At 40.2% G+C, this 17,119-nt stretch overlaps 1 protein-coding gene across 1 annotated transcript; it reads right to left on the bottom strand.

The window, feature by feature from the left end:
* Window positions 1-2,530: 2,530 nt before the first annotated feature.
* On the bottom strand, window positions 2,531-17,117 carry fbln5 (fibulin 5). Its single transcript, XM_031309873.2, has 11 exons — window positions 16,674-17,117; window positions 16,459-16,513; window positions 16,145-16,193; window positions 15,675-15,950; window positions 9,347-9,469; window positions 7,459-7,575; window positions 7,151-7,267; window positions 6,379-6,501; window positions 5,735-5,861; window positions 5,418-5,613; window positions 2,531-3,038 (listed from the first exon to the last, which is right to left on the bottom strand). The coding sequence occupies exons 1-11, from the start codon at window positions 16,715-16,717 to the stop codon at window positions 2,877-2,879; spliced, it is 1,389 nt and encodes a 462-aa protein (XP_031165733.1). The 5' UTR covers window positions 16,718-17,117; the 3' UTR covers window positions 2,531-2,876.
* Window positions 17,118-17,119: the final 2 nt, after the last annotated feature.

The raw sequence follows: 17,119 nt of genomic DNA, 5'->3' as shown, positions 1-17,119 counted from the left end.
CATTCCTCCTTAGTCAATATCTCAACACTTTCTACATAATCCAGGTCCAGTGTCTTTATTTACTGAGACTCACTGACAGTTATTGTTGTATTGTGCGCCCATATCCCCCAAATGTGGTATGTTATCTGATATAATCTCAGTTACCCCATTGCCAAAAATTGGGATGGTGTTCCAAAATGATCTAAAATGGTGTAGCTGTTATCTCTGCAACCCAAACAGAAAATGCATGGTTTACTCTCAAACACAAGCAGTTACTCTTTCATACATCAATCTATCCTATTGTTAAACCAGCTACATTAAATCCAGTGCAATACTTATTTCAGGGATATACGTCTCCAAGACATTGTCTGTGTGTATGTTTATGTCATTTTCTGTTGTTATACATGTTTTCTTTGTTTTTCCTACTTGGAAGTTGATGTCATTTGAGGTAATGCTTCATGTATGTCTGTTGTTGTTATTAATCTCATGTATGTTTGTATGTATGTCCTCTTTTTTCTATACGAGCCACCCAGGGATGCACAAAGAATTTCAGCCTTGGCTGACAATAAAGTTATATCGTATCATATCGTACAATGTTACAATTGACCCCATAGTCCAGGTTAGTTGTACCATACCCTGGGGTGAAACATAACATCATGAAATTAGAATTATAACAAAAACTTGATATTGAAACTTTCATTCAACATTTAAATGACTTTTAATATAATATTTGTGTGTGTGTGTGGGTTGAGAGGCATGTTTCGCTCAGTCTTTCTTTTCCAAGACCAAAATTTAAAGCAAAAAACATAAATACATTTTGTAGACCAGACTTTTGTCACAACTAACCCAGACTATTGTCACCATGAACTAGTTTAATTTACAGCTAAAACATTAGCACTGAATGAAAGATATCCATAAAGACAAACAATAAACAAAATTTAAGTTTGTTGAGTTTAACTGCAAAGCCGGCAATGCTATCAAAAAAATAAGAGGTAAATGTGCAGTGTCTATCACAGGGCGTTAATTCTTCCCATGTGTATTAAGGACTAAACAGAGCATGTTTAGAGTGAATCAGGTGATTCAAAATTTTGACATGTTGGACATGTTACAACTGACCCGTGTTACAACTATCCCTGGTCTCACTATTCCCAAATCCCTCAAATTGAGCGTTCAAAAGTTCTCTCTTATAATCCTAAAAATTGTTATTGTGCACACAAATCTCTAAGTTTGAAGTTGCCCCCAAAGATTGTCTTTTGTTATGGTCCCAAAATAGTAGGGTATAGAGTATGCCAAAATAAATAAAAAATGGTATAGCAGCACCAAATATTAACTGATATAATCCCAAATTTGTCTACAGTGCTTTAGCATTGATAAACCCCCAAATATGGTAAAGTGTCCCCAAATTGTAATTGCCATTTGATATAGTCCAAATATTTGTTATAGTCCCTTGGAAATATTACATTAAAATCCCCAAATTAGCTGTATACAGTATGTGTCAAGAGTTCAGAAGTGCTGTGTGGGGAGTTTGAGTTTGCTAAATGACCCATATTTGGTATAGCGCACCCAAGATGTGCTGATTGATACTCCCAAATTTGGGATATGGGTATTGTAGTGTTCCCAAATTTTCTTATCAGATTTGATCCCATAATTTGTTATAATCCCCAGAAAATATGACATAATAATCCCAGAATTAGCTGTAGTTTCAGGAGTTCTATGGCCTTTTTATGGCAGGGACAGTCATGTGAAGACATATATGGTTGTTATTATGCATCCAAATCCCACAAATTTACCATAGCGGCCCTAAAATTTTATATATTTGAATTGATATAATCCTAGGTTTTGTTATAGAAAAATTGGCATAGTGCTTTAAAAAAATGCTCAAATCAGCCCAAAACTGTTCTATTTATCCCAAACCCCACAATTTATAATTTTATATAATCCCATTTTTATTTGTTACAGCACCCCCAAATCTGTGTCCCAAACATTTGTTATGAATAAACACACAATATGTGATAATACCCCGAAAATATGACAATATAATCCCATTTCTTTTCCCTATAGTGTCAGGTTTTCAAGGGCCTTCTCATGCCAGGGACAGCTGTGTCGTTAAAAAACATTTAGCGTTTTTAGTGTGCGCCCAAATCCTACAAATGTGGTGTAGCGCCTCCCAAAAATGAGTATAGTGCTAATACAGCACTGTGCTGTTGTAAAAAATGTGTACTTTCAGGAGTTCAGGGGACTTGCTCATGCCAGGGACAGTTGTGTGGTGAAGACATTTATTGGTCTAAAAGAAACTGTGATCAATAATTCAGTTAATGACTGGTTGTTACATCATTTACCCGGCTCTCCTCCCGTCTCATAAAAAATAATAATAAAACAGGACAATGATCTGATGGCATTCATGATGCAATGACAGCATTTGAATTCAGGCATATGAAAGTCGTTTTCACAGCTTATCTGAAGGGATGAAAATTCACAGACAACTGGGGAAACTTGTGAGAAAAAAAAACAAAAACTGTATTGTATATATATATATATATATATATATATATATATATATATACTTCGTGAGGGTAATTTCCATCATTTTCGGGTAATTTTCTAAATAGAGGATGTCAGAAATTGTACACCATAAATATATCTCTGTGTCGAAAGTCCTTATCGCAGCCATAAAAAGCTCAGTGTCCATTAAACCAGGGTGGGGATTCGAGCACAGGGATGCCTTCCCATCAGCTGGACCTGGCTGAGTCTTTATCGGACGTGTCTTTATTGAGGATGACATAATGATTTAAAAAAAACAAAAAGGGTGATGAGCTGTCTCACACGAACATTACATCAGCTGCAGCAGATGAGTACAGCTTGATTCTTTGGTGGGCGCCGAGGTCCGTTTGGGACGCTCAGAACGGGTGCTCTGAGACAAATACCGTCAGACGTATGATGGAGCTGCCTCGGAAGTTGATGACGTTGTTGACCGTGACCATCTCCAAGTCCAGCACCAACTCTCTGGGCCCCTTGATTGGCCGGGACAAGACGAGTGTGGCGCTCACATTACTGGTTTGCTGAAAGATAAAGAAGACAAGGAGAGGCATGTAAGGAATGAAGTGCAGGAACCGCTTGAATCTGACAGCTGCACACGATGGCCCAAAGCCAAGTCCCAGGGATTTTGTCGTATCATTTACATTGAGCAAACACAAGTACAAAGTCAAAAAGTTAATGTGTTTTCCATAGTGCATAAAGCCAGAGCAGGGTGTGATTAAACAAGGACAACAGAAGGTAACTTTAGAAGGATATAGTTATAGCCTGTGGTATTTTAATCATGCCACAGATAATATGTATATTAATCCTCCTAACAAGTCTCTTTTAAATCTGTGTTTATTCAAAAGCAGCCTCCCAGTGGCCGGGTTGGCTCAGTGGGTAGAGCAGGTGCACATATACTGAGAGGTTTTTGCCTCGACGCAGAGGTCCAGGGTTCGAATCCGCACTTTGACGATTTCCTGCATGTCTTCCCCTTCTCTCTCCCCTTTCTCACCTAGCTGTCCTGCCAAATTAAGGCAGAAAAGCCCAAAAAAATAATCTTAAAAAAAAGAAAAAAAAAAGAAATCACCCTCCCAAACACATTACACACACGTATTGCTCCATCTACTGGCCAAGATCAGGTGCATCATGTTTGACATCTTCCCCCTTCTTTGCAGGCATTATGCCCTACGTATTTACTTTGTATATAGTCCCCTTTTTCACAGCAGACATATTGACTTTGCATAGTAGGAAAAGTGCAGGTGTTACTAATAACATCATACACACATAACACTCTGTTCAATTGTCTCAGTAATTTGGCCATTATTTATTTTATTATTCACAGCTGTGTTTTTCCTACTGTGACATGTCAAAATGTGGGAAAAGCCCTGCTGGTACGTAAACAAATGATATTAGAGCTGAATAATGTATGGTTCCACGGTGTGTATTCAGAATCACACCTGTAACAAAGTGGTTTAGCTCAAAACTTGACTTAGGATCAAATAATAGCTATATTTAATCTTTTAATGTAAGATTTCTAAACACAAACCTACCATGTTTATTTAAAAAAAAAGAAAAATTGCGAGAACAACAGAAAGTTGTTTGTTGGGATTTTTCCATCTTTTGTGACATCTTTCTGTCTGATGCTTATGCAGATTAATAATATTTGTGAATTGATTCTGATACAACTTGCATTCATAAGCACCATAAGCACTTCAGACTTTTTATTATTATGGCAACATCATAAGGTAACTAATCAGTCACGGCTGTTCTGTTTCTGCACTTCAAACTGTACAGCAATTTCCTTTCATTTCTGCAGTTACGTTGGATTCTCTGGTGACAGAGTTTGACTTTCTGCAGGTGGCGCTGTTTTCTCGTCAGTTAAGCCGTGGTAGCTCTTGCTCTCTTTATTGTAAATAAACTGTAATTGCTTGTTGCTGTCAGTAACATAAAAAAAAACTATTAAACTTGCTTTTTTTATGCCAGAGGAGTTGCTTAAAACAACAAATGAAAATGTATTTACAACAATATATGTCTGCATATCAATTCAGGTTCACAAGGATTTTTGGCCCGCCTAGCTCCGAACCAAAAAGATGGGAAACTGTTTTTTCAAACTGCAATTCACGACACTCAAAGCAGAAGACTTTGAGACTCAGAAATCAACCACCAGAGAGTTTTCATATTCAGGCTGTGAAACAGGTTGTTGTGAGTCGGCTGTGTGGTAGCCTAGTCTTAGAAATGTAATCATTGTTTTGCTTGATTTGCTAAATTCTATGATGGCTAAGGAACTTTTTTGCTGACTTTTGGAGTTTTATGTAGACCACACTGTAAGTGAGAAGGCTATATGAGACATGCAGTAATACAGTCACAAATATTTGGCTTTTCTTGATTTAACCATCCTGTTGTCCTCGGGTCAAATTTGACCCATTTTCAAAGTTTCTATATCAGAAATGTTAGTTTCTTTCAACCAAATTGTCAAAAAAAAGAATGTGGATGGTTCCCTGCAACACTCCTTACAAGTAAAATAAATGATCAGTTCACTGCTTTCCTTGAATTTGGATGATTTATTCAATTTTATAGCATTTGAAAAAAAATTGGTAAAAGAACGTTGAAAAAAAGCTTAAAAAACGTCAGAAAAAAGTGTCAAAAAAGTGTCAAAAACGTCGAAAAAGGTTACAAAAACATTGGGGAAAGCGATGTTGAAAACTAACTTTGTTATAAATTGCGACCCAGAAAAACAAGTTGCATGGTCGACGGGAAGACAACACAAGGGTTAATAAAAGCATGTCAATAAACTATACATTTCTTGTCCTTGACGTGATTCTCATTTCCCAGTGTGGCCTTTAGTGAAAATGACTTGTGAATACACCTCTGCTTTTAGGGTGTTAACGTGACACAGTTCACGGATCTCGGAAAGTACTCACCCTCATGTAAAACTCTCGTCCTTCGTTGCCCGACTTTATCTGGAAGATGTAGAAGGCGCCGGGGTAGCGCGTGGTGGCCTGCATCTGGAAGATGTCTGCAGGAACGCTGCGCCCCGACGACAAGTCCATGTGTCGGTACAGAATAGTGAAGGGTTTGTCCCTGCAGGCAGGGTTCTCAGCTGAACACATACACTGACTGCAAAGGAGGAGGACACACACACACAAGTTATGTATAAAATACAAGTAAATAGATTTTTGTGTTAGGTGATGCCGTGTGATAATGAACATAAATGTTATGGTACAGTAAAAGTACTCACTTGTCACTAACTTCGATGTAAGGAGAGCGACACTGTAAAGCATCCAGGCATGTATAGCCTCCCTGGAAATTGAAACATACTTGTGCTGTTGTACAGGTGTTGTTACCAGTGTCACATTCATTGATATCTTCAAAATCAAACACACAACAAAGTCAGTTAAAACATCATCATCATCATCATCATCAGAGAAACAACATTGAGAAAGCATCAACAGCACAGTTGGTGAGAATGACTGTGCCATACAAATACAAAGAGATCACATAATAATAAAAAAACCCACTTGTTTTAAACATTAGCTGATGTAAAAACTGATCAGTAAACATGCTATACATATTTGCAACTAGTCTAAATGCTGGATTCATTTAAATACATTGTTGCAGGTGTGGAATTTTAACCAAATAAAAAGCTCAAATATGACACATTTTAGGGGACAGATGAAAAGTATTCCTAGCAAAAATGATCAAAGCAAGCAGGTTTAAATTACGTTATACACTTTTCTGATTAAAAAAGAATTACAATACACAACAAGACAATTCACAGCAGCTTTTTGAATAATGTTTCCATTCATAGTTGCACAAATATTTGCGTCTAAACTGCGCCCAAATTGACATTAAAAATGAACATTTATTCAGTTATTCAGTTACCTTCACAACTCCTGCCGTCCTCAAATACGTAATATCCAGGCGGACAGATGCAGGAGAAGGAGCCGGGGGTGTTCACACATCTGTACTGACACAGAAACTCAGAGAAGCTGCACTCATCCAAGTCTACAGGGAATTAAAAAAAAAAATTAATTACAGATGCCGTAGGTAGGATTATGAAGATCCAGGACTTAGCCAAAAATGTTGAACATCAACAACTTCTCAGTCCCTCCCCCCTTTCTGCTAAAGCCCAAAACGGTCTCCTAAGCCCCTCCCCCCACAAGGGAGAATGAATGTGTGTGCATGAGCAGTGATTGACACGCAGTTAGACACCCCCCCCAGCCCTGATTGGTGCATCTGAACAGGGAGCTGTGGATTTTTGCAAATCTCACTACAGGCTGTAGGTGGAGCCAGAGGAGCTGGATTTGTTTTTTTAAATGACCTGCTTCATGTAGTTCTACTGGAACATAGAGTCAGTTTCAGCAAATATGACAGAAAGTTAGTTTTATAAGTCTTACCTACTGCACCTTTAATACTAATCAGAAAAAAATTGTGAAGGCCGCTCTCTGGCTCAGTGGTCATAACTACTGCCAAACAGCAACAGGGTCTTGGGTTCGAACCCAATCAGGTCAACAGAGACCAGATTTCTTCCAGGTGCTGCCACAGTCCATAGACATGTTTTTTTTTTTTTTTTTATATATAATTTTTTCAGATAAAGGAATTGATCACCCATCAACACCATTAAAATACAAAAACCACAATCCGCTCGTCTCACCGATGCAAGAAGTGCCGTCGGCCGCCAACTCAAATCCCTCGTCACAGTTGCACATAAAGGAGCCGTAGGTATTAAAGCAGCCGTGACTGCACGGTTCATCTTCACACTCATCCACATCTGCAAGAACAACAGTGTTTAATACAACATTGGCACCCGGCATGGAAGTGTGCATGTGTGTTTATCTGTGTGAAAGCAACGAAAGAAAAGAAACAGTGAGCCTGTTTCTTTGCACAGGGCATTGTGTGTGTGTGTGTGTGTGTGTGTGTGTGTGTGTGTGTGTGTGTGTGTGTGTGTGTGTGTGTGTGTACCTTGACAGGTCCTGCTGTCCGGGTTGAGGATGAAGCCGGGATTACAGGAGCAGGAATAAGAGCCGGGGACGTTGGCACACAGCTGTTGGCAGTAACCATAGCGACATTCATCAATATCTGGTCAAAAAGAAAGAGACAAACTGGTTATGAATCACAACATACACATCTATAATGTAGGTCTGTTTACTGTGATATGAATAAAAACCCAGCTTCATAACCTTTATTTTAGTACCTTCACGATTTGACTCTGCTGAGCTGCTTCACTGCACAGACCATGAAGAGGGTGCTGTTCTAAAGCTTTTAGAGCTTGTAAAGGCATTTTGTAAAGGAAGACAAGAAGCATTGTCTTTTCTACACTATCCAACAGTGCTAAGTAATATGGTCTTAATTTTAGGACCTACAATCATATCCCTACTTGGCCATTGTCTCATTTATTTTGTGTGTATTTTGTTTTATTTAAGTGTAATGGAGCACTTTGGTGGTTTTGAATAGTTTAGGCCATTAGCTACAAATCATGCGCAATCCACTTTACTGCCAGATCAACTTGGTACCTTCAAGGCTGCCATTGCATTTATTACAGTATTTAAAAAAAGAAAAACAAACTATAAACCTCCTTGACAGGAATAAACAATCTCAATGAATAATTACTCCACTTCAATTTTTCTTTTTCTTTATTATGGTATGATAACTGTTTCTTCTTGGGGATTTTAAGCAAAACCTCACAGACTTGAGACAATCAACCTTTTTGAATGCTAGAAGTCACTGAATATATATTATCCTTTACACAATGGTTAATCACTGTTTGCCTTTCAGATTTGTCCCAAGCAACATGGCTTGTGAATCAGATGCCTTTTAGTAACAAATGCTTGACTTTCAAATGTCAGAGCTTCCTTAAATGCACCGCAACTTAAGGGAGTTCCAACTGTTTCTGTTAGTAATTACGTTAGTGCAAAATAACAATGTTCACTATGATGGATTACCTTTCTCAAGCAAGTTTTATCTGCAAGTTCATTTTTACAACCTTTAAAGGACAAATCCAGTGCAAAATGAACCTAGGGGTTAAGAACACGTGTGTACTGAGTCGACCGTTCTCTGGGATATGTTTTCATGCTAATCAAATGTGACCAGTTTTAGCGCAAACCGTTAATTAGCTTATAACGCTAGTAGTCGGGGCACGCGAAAAGTAAAAAGAAATTGCTATTTCTATACCACTAACAAGGCTCAAAATAGCACCACACTTCCACGGTAGCATAATGAGGGCCCCTACATGTAAACAGAAGCATTGAGAACTTTGTAAGTGTACAGACAGTTTATTAAAAAGATAGTTTAGAAAGACGAACGATGAACACCGTGCTTGAGCTATGTTACTGGTTACTGGTTACACAGCATTCGTCTTTCGACTGCTCATGACTGTTTTCCCAAGATGGCGCCTGCCTGTATACGTGAAAGGTACTGTCTTTCTAAACTATCTTTTTAATAAACTGTCTGTACTCTTATAAAGTTCTCAATGCTTCGGTTTACATGTAGGGACCCTCATTATGCTACCGTGGAAGTGTGGTGATATTTTGAGCCTTGTTAGTGGTATAGAAATAGAGATTTCTTTTTACTTTACCCTTGCCCCGATGACTAGCGTTATAAGCTAATTAGCGGTTTGCGCTAAAACTGGTCACATTCGATTAGCATGAAAACATATCCCAGAGAACGGTCGACTCGGTACACACATGTTATTAACCCCTAGGTTCATTTTGCGCCAGATTTGTCCTTTAATAAACTGACTGGTACACTTAGGAAAACATTTAGCAGCACTATTGTAAAGTACCTGCAATTGGAATATGCAAAACCACTCCTCCACAATCATTTTGACAATGGTGTGCTGATGTTCACTCACCCTGGCACTGCCCCCCAATGAGCCAGAATCCTTCAGTGCAGGAACAGGTGTAGCCACCTGCTGTGTTGATGCAGACCTGGGTGGGGTTACAGTGATGAGAGTTTGTCTCACATTCATCGATGTCTGGAACACAGAGAAGGAGCCGAGAAAAGAGAGGGGGGTGTTATTATTAATAGTTTCTTTTCTGTTTTTGTAGAATGGAGAATGTAATGGACTAGATAGCAATCAATGAAATAACACTGTTACAGCAGTCAAATCACATAGAAGAATCACAAAACGACATAAGGACTTCAGTGTCCAATAAAAACGTGAATAACTAAAATCTTGACCAGATACTCCAACTCTAAATATATACTGTACATTGATATTGCCTGGTTGTATTCTGTACATGGTTATTATGGTAAAATGATGGGACATTATGAAAACTTATCAAATAGACATTTAGCACATTAACTTTTAGTTTTCAGTATGATTATGTAAACTTGCATACATGTTTTTTTTTGTTTCAGTTTGGAAGTTAGTCCTTAGAATCTACACTAAAGCAACATCTGGAGAGCCTCCTTATAAGGTTTACAGAGTTAGGAAAAGTTGCTGCTTATGGAAGAATGTCATACTGTATAGGATGTCACAACAGAATTTTTTTTTTTTATTAGTTTGACCCCTCTTGTGTCTGTGTTGGAGTGGAGTGGGAAAGGGAACTTCTGTTTGGAAATATGATGTCCTTTTTTCTAATTTACAGTACTGATGTTATAATCAAATCATAATAGCTTCAAAGCCTACTATAGTTTTTGAGGGTTACATGCCCATGCTCAAAAACCTCTAGACTGCTGGCTCGGAGACTGCACCGACAATCTTCTAGTCAAAAGTCTGTTTTTCCAACACTCGGTTTTCACCACCCTGTGTTTAAAATAAAACTCTTAACACAACAGTTAACGTTTCATTCCAGCATCAATTTACAGTTGTTTTTGCACAAGATTAAAGATTTCTCAGATTACAATCTGAATTCCTTTTGACGCAGCACACACACTACATCATAATAGCCATATTTCCTTATGAGGATATGACAAATCAAAAATTCCAACTTCTGTTTATGGTTCTCAGACCATGAAGTCACCAATCTCTAGAAAAGCGGTGGGGGAAGTGGGTGGGAGTGTTTTTTTTGGACAGGCAGCTACGATAAGCGATAACGTCTGTCGGTGGGACTGCTGCCCTTTGTGCCAACTTGGACCACTGGCCCTTCACGGGGGTGGGGGGGTGGCTAAGGCCCAGAGTGCTCGGCTGCTAGCCAACAGCTACACAGCCCCCGACACCTGCATGCAGTTACCAGTCAAAACCTCTCTGAACCTTCATCTGCACCCCATGTGTAGCCTTACTGCAGATCTCCAACACACACACACACACACACACACACACACACACGCTGCAGGAGCGTTTCAGTTCAGCTCCTTATATAGACTGTTTCATGAGCTGCCCACAAGCTTTGGGGTCACCGCTGACAACCCTGATCAGCTTCAGGGGAGACATGACAGATGGAATTTTGTTTGACATGTCAGCCACATATAGGAAAACTGAGAAAACTTGAACAGTTGAAAGATTTTGACATCAAATTTGTACACAAACGGATTCAAAATAATCCCCAGTGGCTTTTAATGCCAGGTCCTCTTAGTTACACCGATGAACATGTCAGCTGTGGTCCTCATCTGCTCTCAATGCACATGGAAAAAAAACACTGAATGTGCAACTTATAACTGTGATGAGAAACATTTCACAAAACAGTCTTCTTAGATCAATTACCATGCATTTTTGGTTTCAAAAGCCTACAAGTTTGGACATTTTTCTCAAGCCACAGAGGAGCATGTAATCCTTAAGTGAAAACATGAAAATCCCCAAAACTGGAGTTATGAGCGGAAATGAACAGCACAGTCCCACGTGAGGAGAAAGAAACAGTATCTGAACTCTGGATGCATCATTTGACTTACAACACTCTGGGCTGCTGGTTCATGACGGTGTGTAAAAGGGTGCTTGAGCAATCCATCTCCTGCTTAAAGAATCAGTTCACCCAAATCACAAAAACATTTTCTCTGCCATTATAAGTGTCTGGTTATGCAGGTAGTTTTGGTTTTAATGCACAGATGTTCACAGAGTATTAAAAAATGATATCTGAAAAACTCAACAGCAACATGTCTTTCGCCCTTATTCTTGATTATCTACAGAGCGTTTTCATAGGGACTATTTCTTCGGGAGAAAGTGAAGTCTGTGGGTTATCTTGTGCACCCGTCCACATAATTCTGGTCTGTTTTGGGCAATGCCCCTTTGCTCCAGTTAAAGGAATAGTTCAGCTTTTTTTTAAAGATTATTTTATGGGGGTTTTCCACCTTTAATTGATAGGACAGTTAGGTGAGAAAGGGGAGAGAGGGGGGGAGGACACGCAGGAAATCGCCACAGGCCGTACTTGAACCCCGGACCTCTGCGTCGAGGCACAAGCCTCTCAGTATATGTGAGCCTGCCCCACCCACTGAGCCAACCCGGCCACTCTTGCTGTGAGTTTGATGAGAAGATTGATAACACTCTCATATCTGTGTGTTCAATATAAAACTGGAGCCAGGAGACGATTATCCTAGCTTAGCATAAAGACTGAAAACAGAGGGTTGACAGCTAGCCCTGTTCCATCTAAAGATAACAATATCCACCTACCAGCACCTCTTCATCTTGTTGGTTTAATCCATACAAAAACATTTCTGGTCGCAAGTTGTGTCAGAATATTTTTTATGGGGGTTTTTATACTTTCATTTTTGTTTGGATTAAACAAATGAGATACGTGTTATGGCTAGTGTTTTCCCCTTGTTTCCAGTATTTATGCTAAGCTAAGCGGCATCTGGCTATAGCTTCACATTTACCATACCGACATGACAGTGGTATCAATCTTCTCATCTAATGCTCGGCAAGAAGGCAAATAAGCATATTTGCCAAAATGTCTGACCATTGTTTTCAGGAAAATCTTAATGCTATAGCATACAATGACTCTTTCGACTGTAATTCTGCTTCCAACTTTGAGTCAACAGTTTGGGGAAGGCCCTTTCCTGTTTCAACACGGCAACGCACCCATTCACAAAGCCAGGTCCACAAAGAAATGATTGGTGTGGAAGAACTTGACTGGTCTGCACAGACCCCATCCAACATCTTTGGAACTCTTCACACTGACTGCAAGCCAGGCCTTATCCCCTGATATTAGTGGCCAACCTCACTAATGCTCTCGTGGTTGATTGGGAGAAAATCCCTGCAGCCAGGCTCTGAAATCTGGTGGAGTTTCCTCCCACAAGTGTGGAGGCTGTTACAGCAGCAGATTAGTGCAAATGGTTTTGGAATTAGATGTTCAACAATCGGGTGTCCACTTAAATGCCATATAGTGTATCTGCATGGCTAGATAGAACAAAATAATAATGTCTTTTTGTAAATTGTGTGATCTGCTAAACGGATGGGCTCCAGAAATTAGCTAAGAGAGGGATAAGACTATTACAAACCATAACTCTGCTTGTAAAAAGGACTTTGTAGCGCTATCTGACCTTGGAGGAAAAAACCCACAAATGCATAAATGCATAGCCGAGGCCTGATTTGTTTTGTTCTCCCAGACTGGTGCCATTAGTGACATTGATGGAGCGTAGTGCCATTAACGTAAAGACAAAGTCATGTTTGTTGCAGGTTCAGACAGGAAGTCACAGTCTGTGTAATTTCTGCCCCAATGCAGCCTCAAGGAACAACCCATTACATCACGACACACACAGTAACACACAGACAGACAGACACACACAGACAGAAACACATAGACAGACACACACATACAGACACACACAGACAGAAACACACAGACAAACACACACACACACACACACACACACACCAGCCTTTAGGGGTGCGAGGACTTGTTCCAAATCACCCCTTTCAAAGAATTGGCAACACATGACCTCATCTTTGGCACTGTGATGGTGTAGTTTACCCAAACAAGGTTGTGAGCCGATTCCTGACAGGCCTTCTCCCCTACAAAGAGAAACAGTCCGTATTTGTGCATGAGCTAAACTCTAAAGCTCTCTTTCGAGGGAGAAAACTGCACTATATGTGTACATTTTCCACTCATTACATGGTCGCGGCTGATTTACCTAAAACACCACAAATGGACTTCAAGGAGGCTATTAAAGAACTTCTCCCGGCTGGACACACTGGGGAAATGATGTTAAGATGTATTTAAGACTGTTGGGAGGGGGGGCAGCAGCTGAGGTCTCTTGTGGTTGTGAAATCAATCACAAAGCAGAAATGTCCCCACTGTGAGGAGCTGAAGGCCCCTCTGCTCAGGCTGGGTGTGGGCAGACATGACGCTGCACCGAGCATCAAACAACATCTGTCCCTGGGATCTGAAGGATTCATGCATTTCCCTGGAGTTCAACCATAATCTCCTATGACATATACTGAATTCCTGGCCTTGCGTCACCACGTCCATCTAGTTTCACATGTGATTTAACAGCAGGAGGTGGCAGATGTCGGGAGTGACTTTCTCAAAACATTCACATCTTTCGAGCAGAGCCTCTTCAGAGATCCAGCAAAGGGACAAGACACAGCAAACAGCTGCAGCAAAAGACACACACCATCCACTCTTGCAGCTAATAATGCTGTAATGATCCTTAAAACATGATGTGAACACTCACTACACATGAATTGTTTTAAACTCACTACAATGTTTCCAGGAGAGCACATTTGAAAGCAGTTCCTATGTCGCATATGTCACCAGTTACATATGCAACCGGTGACACAGGGGTTGTAAAGAGACGTAGCTTCATTTTAATCTGATCCTTATCGGCAACCACGGCGGTTGCAGGAACGGCAAACTGACTTCAGGCTCATTGGCTGCATTCACTGTCTGTGCTGAATGGGAGCACATGCGGACCCACTGTGAATAACTAAACACGGTTTGTGTGTGGCCGCTATAAACAAACAACTGAAAACATTGAACAGCACTTTTGGAAAAATCTCAAGACTTTTGATAAATAGGACCCAGTGGTATTTCCTCCACATTTTTCTTGAAGACAAGAAAAGTGAGGGTTGCAACACTGCCTGTTTGTGCATCAGTGTTATTTGACATGTTCTCCTGCTTAAAAAGGATCAGTTCACCCAAATCATACAAAAAAAACCAAAAAAAACATTTCATCTGCCATGATTAGTGTCTGGTCATGCAGGTAGTTTTGGTTTCATGTGCAGAGGTTTTGAGATGTCTACCAATCCAGTAATACAATTGAATTTGTTATTCACAGATCATTACACAATATCTGAACAACTCAACAGCAAAACGTCTTTCCCCCTTATTCTTGATTATCTACAAACCTTGCTGTAAACGGTTTTCATAGGGACCATTTATTTGGGAGAAAGTGAAGTATGGGGGTTATCTTGTGCACCCCTGTCCACTTACTTTTTTTGTCTTAAAGACAAGAAAAGTAAGGGTTGCAGCACTGTGCCTGCATCAGTCTTATATGACATTCTATCTGTAGCTACATGAACTGTCCTGAAACAGATAAACCAGTCGTATGGGGAGGTTAAAGGGAATCAAACTGTGATTGAAAGTAACTAAGTACTTTTACTCAAGTGCTCTACACTTCAGGACAATGTTGAGGTACTTGAGTATTTCCATTTTATGCTACTTTATACTTCTACTCCACTATATGTATCTGACAGCTAGGCTCACAGTTACTTAACAGATAAAGATTTTGTACAAAAAAATAATTAAACTTCATAAAACAATGCTTTGTTCAAAATTAAATAAATTGTTTTCAACCAGTTTGGCTTATGACATCTTACAAAATCAATGTGTGTTTTGTTGGGGCCCTTTGACACATTTCAGATGTCTATGACTTGTTAGCAGCTCCACCAAAAAGAGACATTTCCCCTCTAAACTTCTCAGCTGGTTTAATTTAAATAACTGTTGCAGGCCCACCGATGTGATCCAATATTTTACAACAAAAACAGATATTCCATTAACCATCTCAGGACACCTTAGATTTATCTTGTGACATACTGGGTTGGGAACCCCTGGACCAAACTACCAAACTATATAAAGTAGTTAAAAGTACTGCTTACACATTTATGTCATTTATTGTAATGTATCAGTCACAGGTGGCTTTTTTTTTTTTTACAAAAAAGTACTTTTACTTTTGATTCTTAAAGCACATTCTGCTGATACTTCTGGATTTTTACTGAAGTATGATTTTGATTGCATGACTTATTTGCAGTGGAGTATTTTTACATCGGATCTGAGCACTTATTCATGTCTGCAGACATCACTCACCATTACAGGTGCCATCCTCTGCAGGAGTATATCCCAGGATGCACTGCGCAGTGGTCCTCACTCTGGGGTAGCTGGGCTCCACAGACCTCGGAAGAGCAGGGAGGAAGGCGCCTCCACCTGATGGGTCCGGGTAAACTGGCTCAGGCAGGGCCGGGGTCTCCGGTCTGTACGGCTGGTTGTACAAGCTCCTCGGGATGCACAGATAGCCTCCGTTCTGGTTCACACAGCGCATGTCTCCTCGGCAAACATCTGGCAGGGTACGGCACTCATCCACATCTGGAATACAGAGCGGTGCACTGATAAGAGCATTCCTGCTTCCAGAACATCTGTGGGCTTGTGATCCATTCGCTTGTCACTAAGTTTGGGAACTCATTTTAGTTCACACTCCACTTTGTTTTACTATATAAAAGTGTCTCCTATGACATGCCCACAAGGTAACTTTTCAAAATAGAAGAGCAGATGTCACTCACCTACACACTGTCTCGCCCTGTGGTCATATGAAAAACCATCTGTGCAGGTCTGAGGAGAGATGATCAAGCTGTTTGAGTGTTTGAAATTTCTGACTAACTATCCATGAAATATGATTATAGCATGAAGTTGTATCTGTTACATTATGCCGTGCCTTACCATTTTCCATACTGACTTTCTGACCGTTTAATCACAGTTTTCTTGGGTCATTAAAGCTATTCACTACATCAAAATTAGATGGCACATTTCCAGACCATGACCCTGAGGTCTAGATGAATGAAATGCCTGAAAACACTGAGGGGAGGTGCTGTGTTACCTGTCCATGTCCAGGCTGGATGCAAAGCAGAATAAATACCAGAGCTGCCAACATCCTGCAAAGAGGGAAATTTAAGATTTTAAATTATACTTAGAGACGAGCAAAGACCAGGAACTCTGTGCAAGCAGCCCGTTACGTATTCATTCAAACGCATAACTAAAGCAAAAACAACTCAACTAACTCCGTTGCGCAAAGAAAAAAGAAAGATTACTGACCTTGCAGAAGAGCAAAACCTGAAGCCACGTATTTCAAAAAGCATGGTTTATGGTTTCTCAAAAGAAAGATTTAAACGACCCGTAAATTCTCCCCAAATCCCCTCGCCACCCCCCAACTATGCGCCTTTACGCGAAAGCCGAGACCAGGTTCTCATTAACCGTTGTCTGGTCGAGCCGAAGCTTCGGTACATTGACCAAGTGTCGCAGGAAAGACTTTTCAAAATGGACCGTTCTGTTTCTGCTCCACTCTGTCGGCTCTACTGATTATTTAGCAATGCAAATTGACTGGCCCCCTCCGAGCACATTCACAACAGCTGGATTCAATCAGGGAGAGCCAGCCCCCTCCGGTCAGAGCGCAGAGACAGCGGCACACTCACTCCAACAAGCTGCTATACTCCTGTGCTGAAAAAGGCATAAAGCATACACAGTGGGTGTCTGTTTTCCAA

Source organism: Sander lucioperca, chromosome 18 (genome assembly GCF_008315115.2).
Source record: "Sander lucioperca isolate FBNREF2018 chromosome 18, SLUC_FBN_1.2, whole genome shotgun sequence".
Taxonomy (NCBI): Eukaryota; Metazoa; Chordata; class Actinopteri; order Perciformes; family Percidae; genus Sander; species Sander lucioperca.
This window is presented reverse-complemented; position numbering and strand designations above follow the sequence as displayed.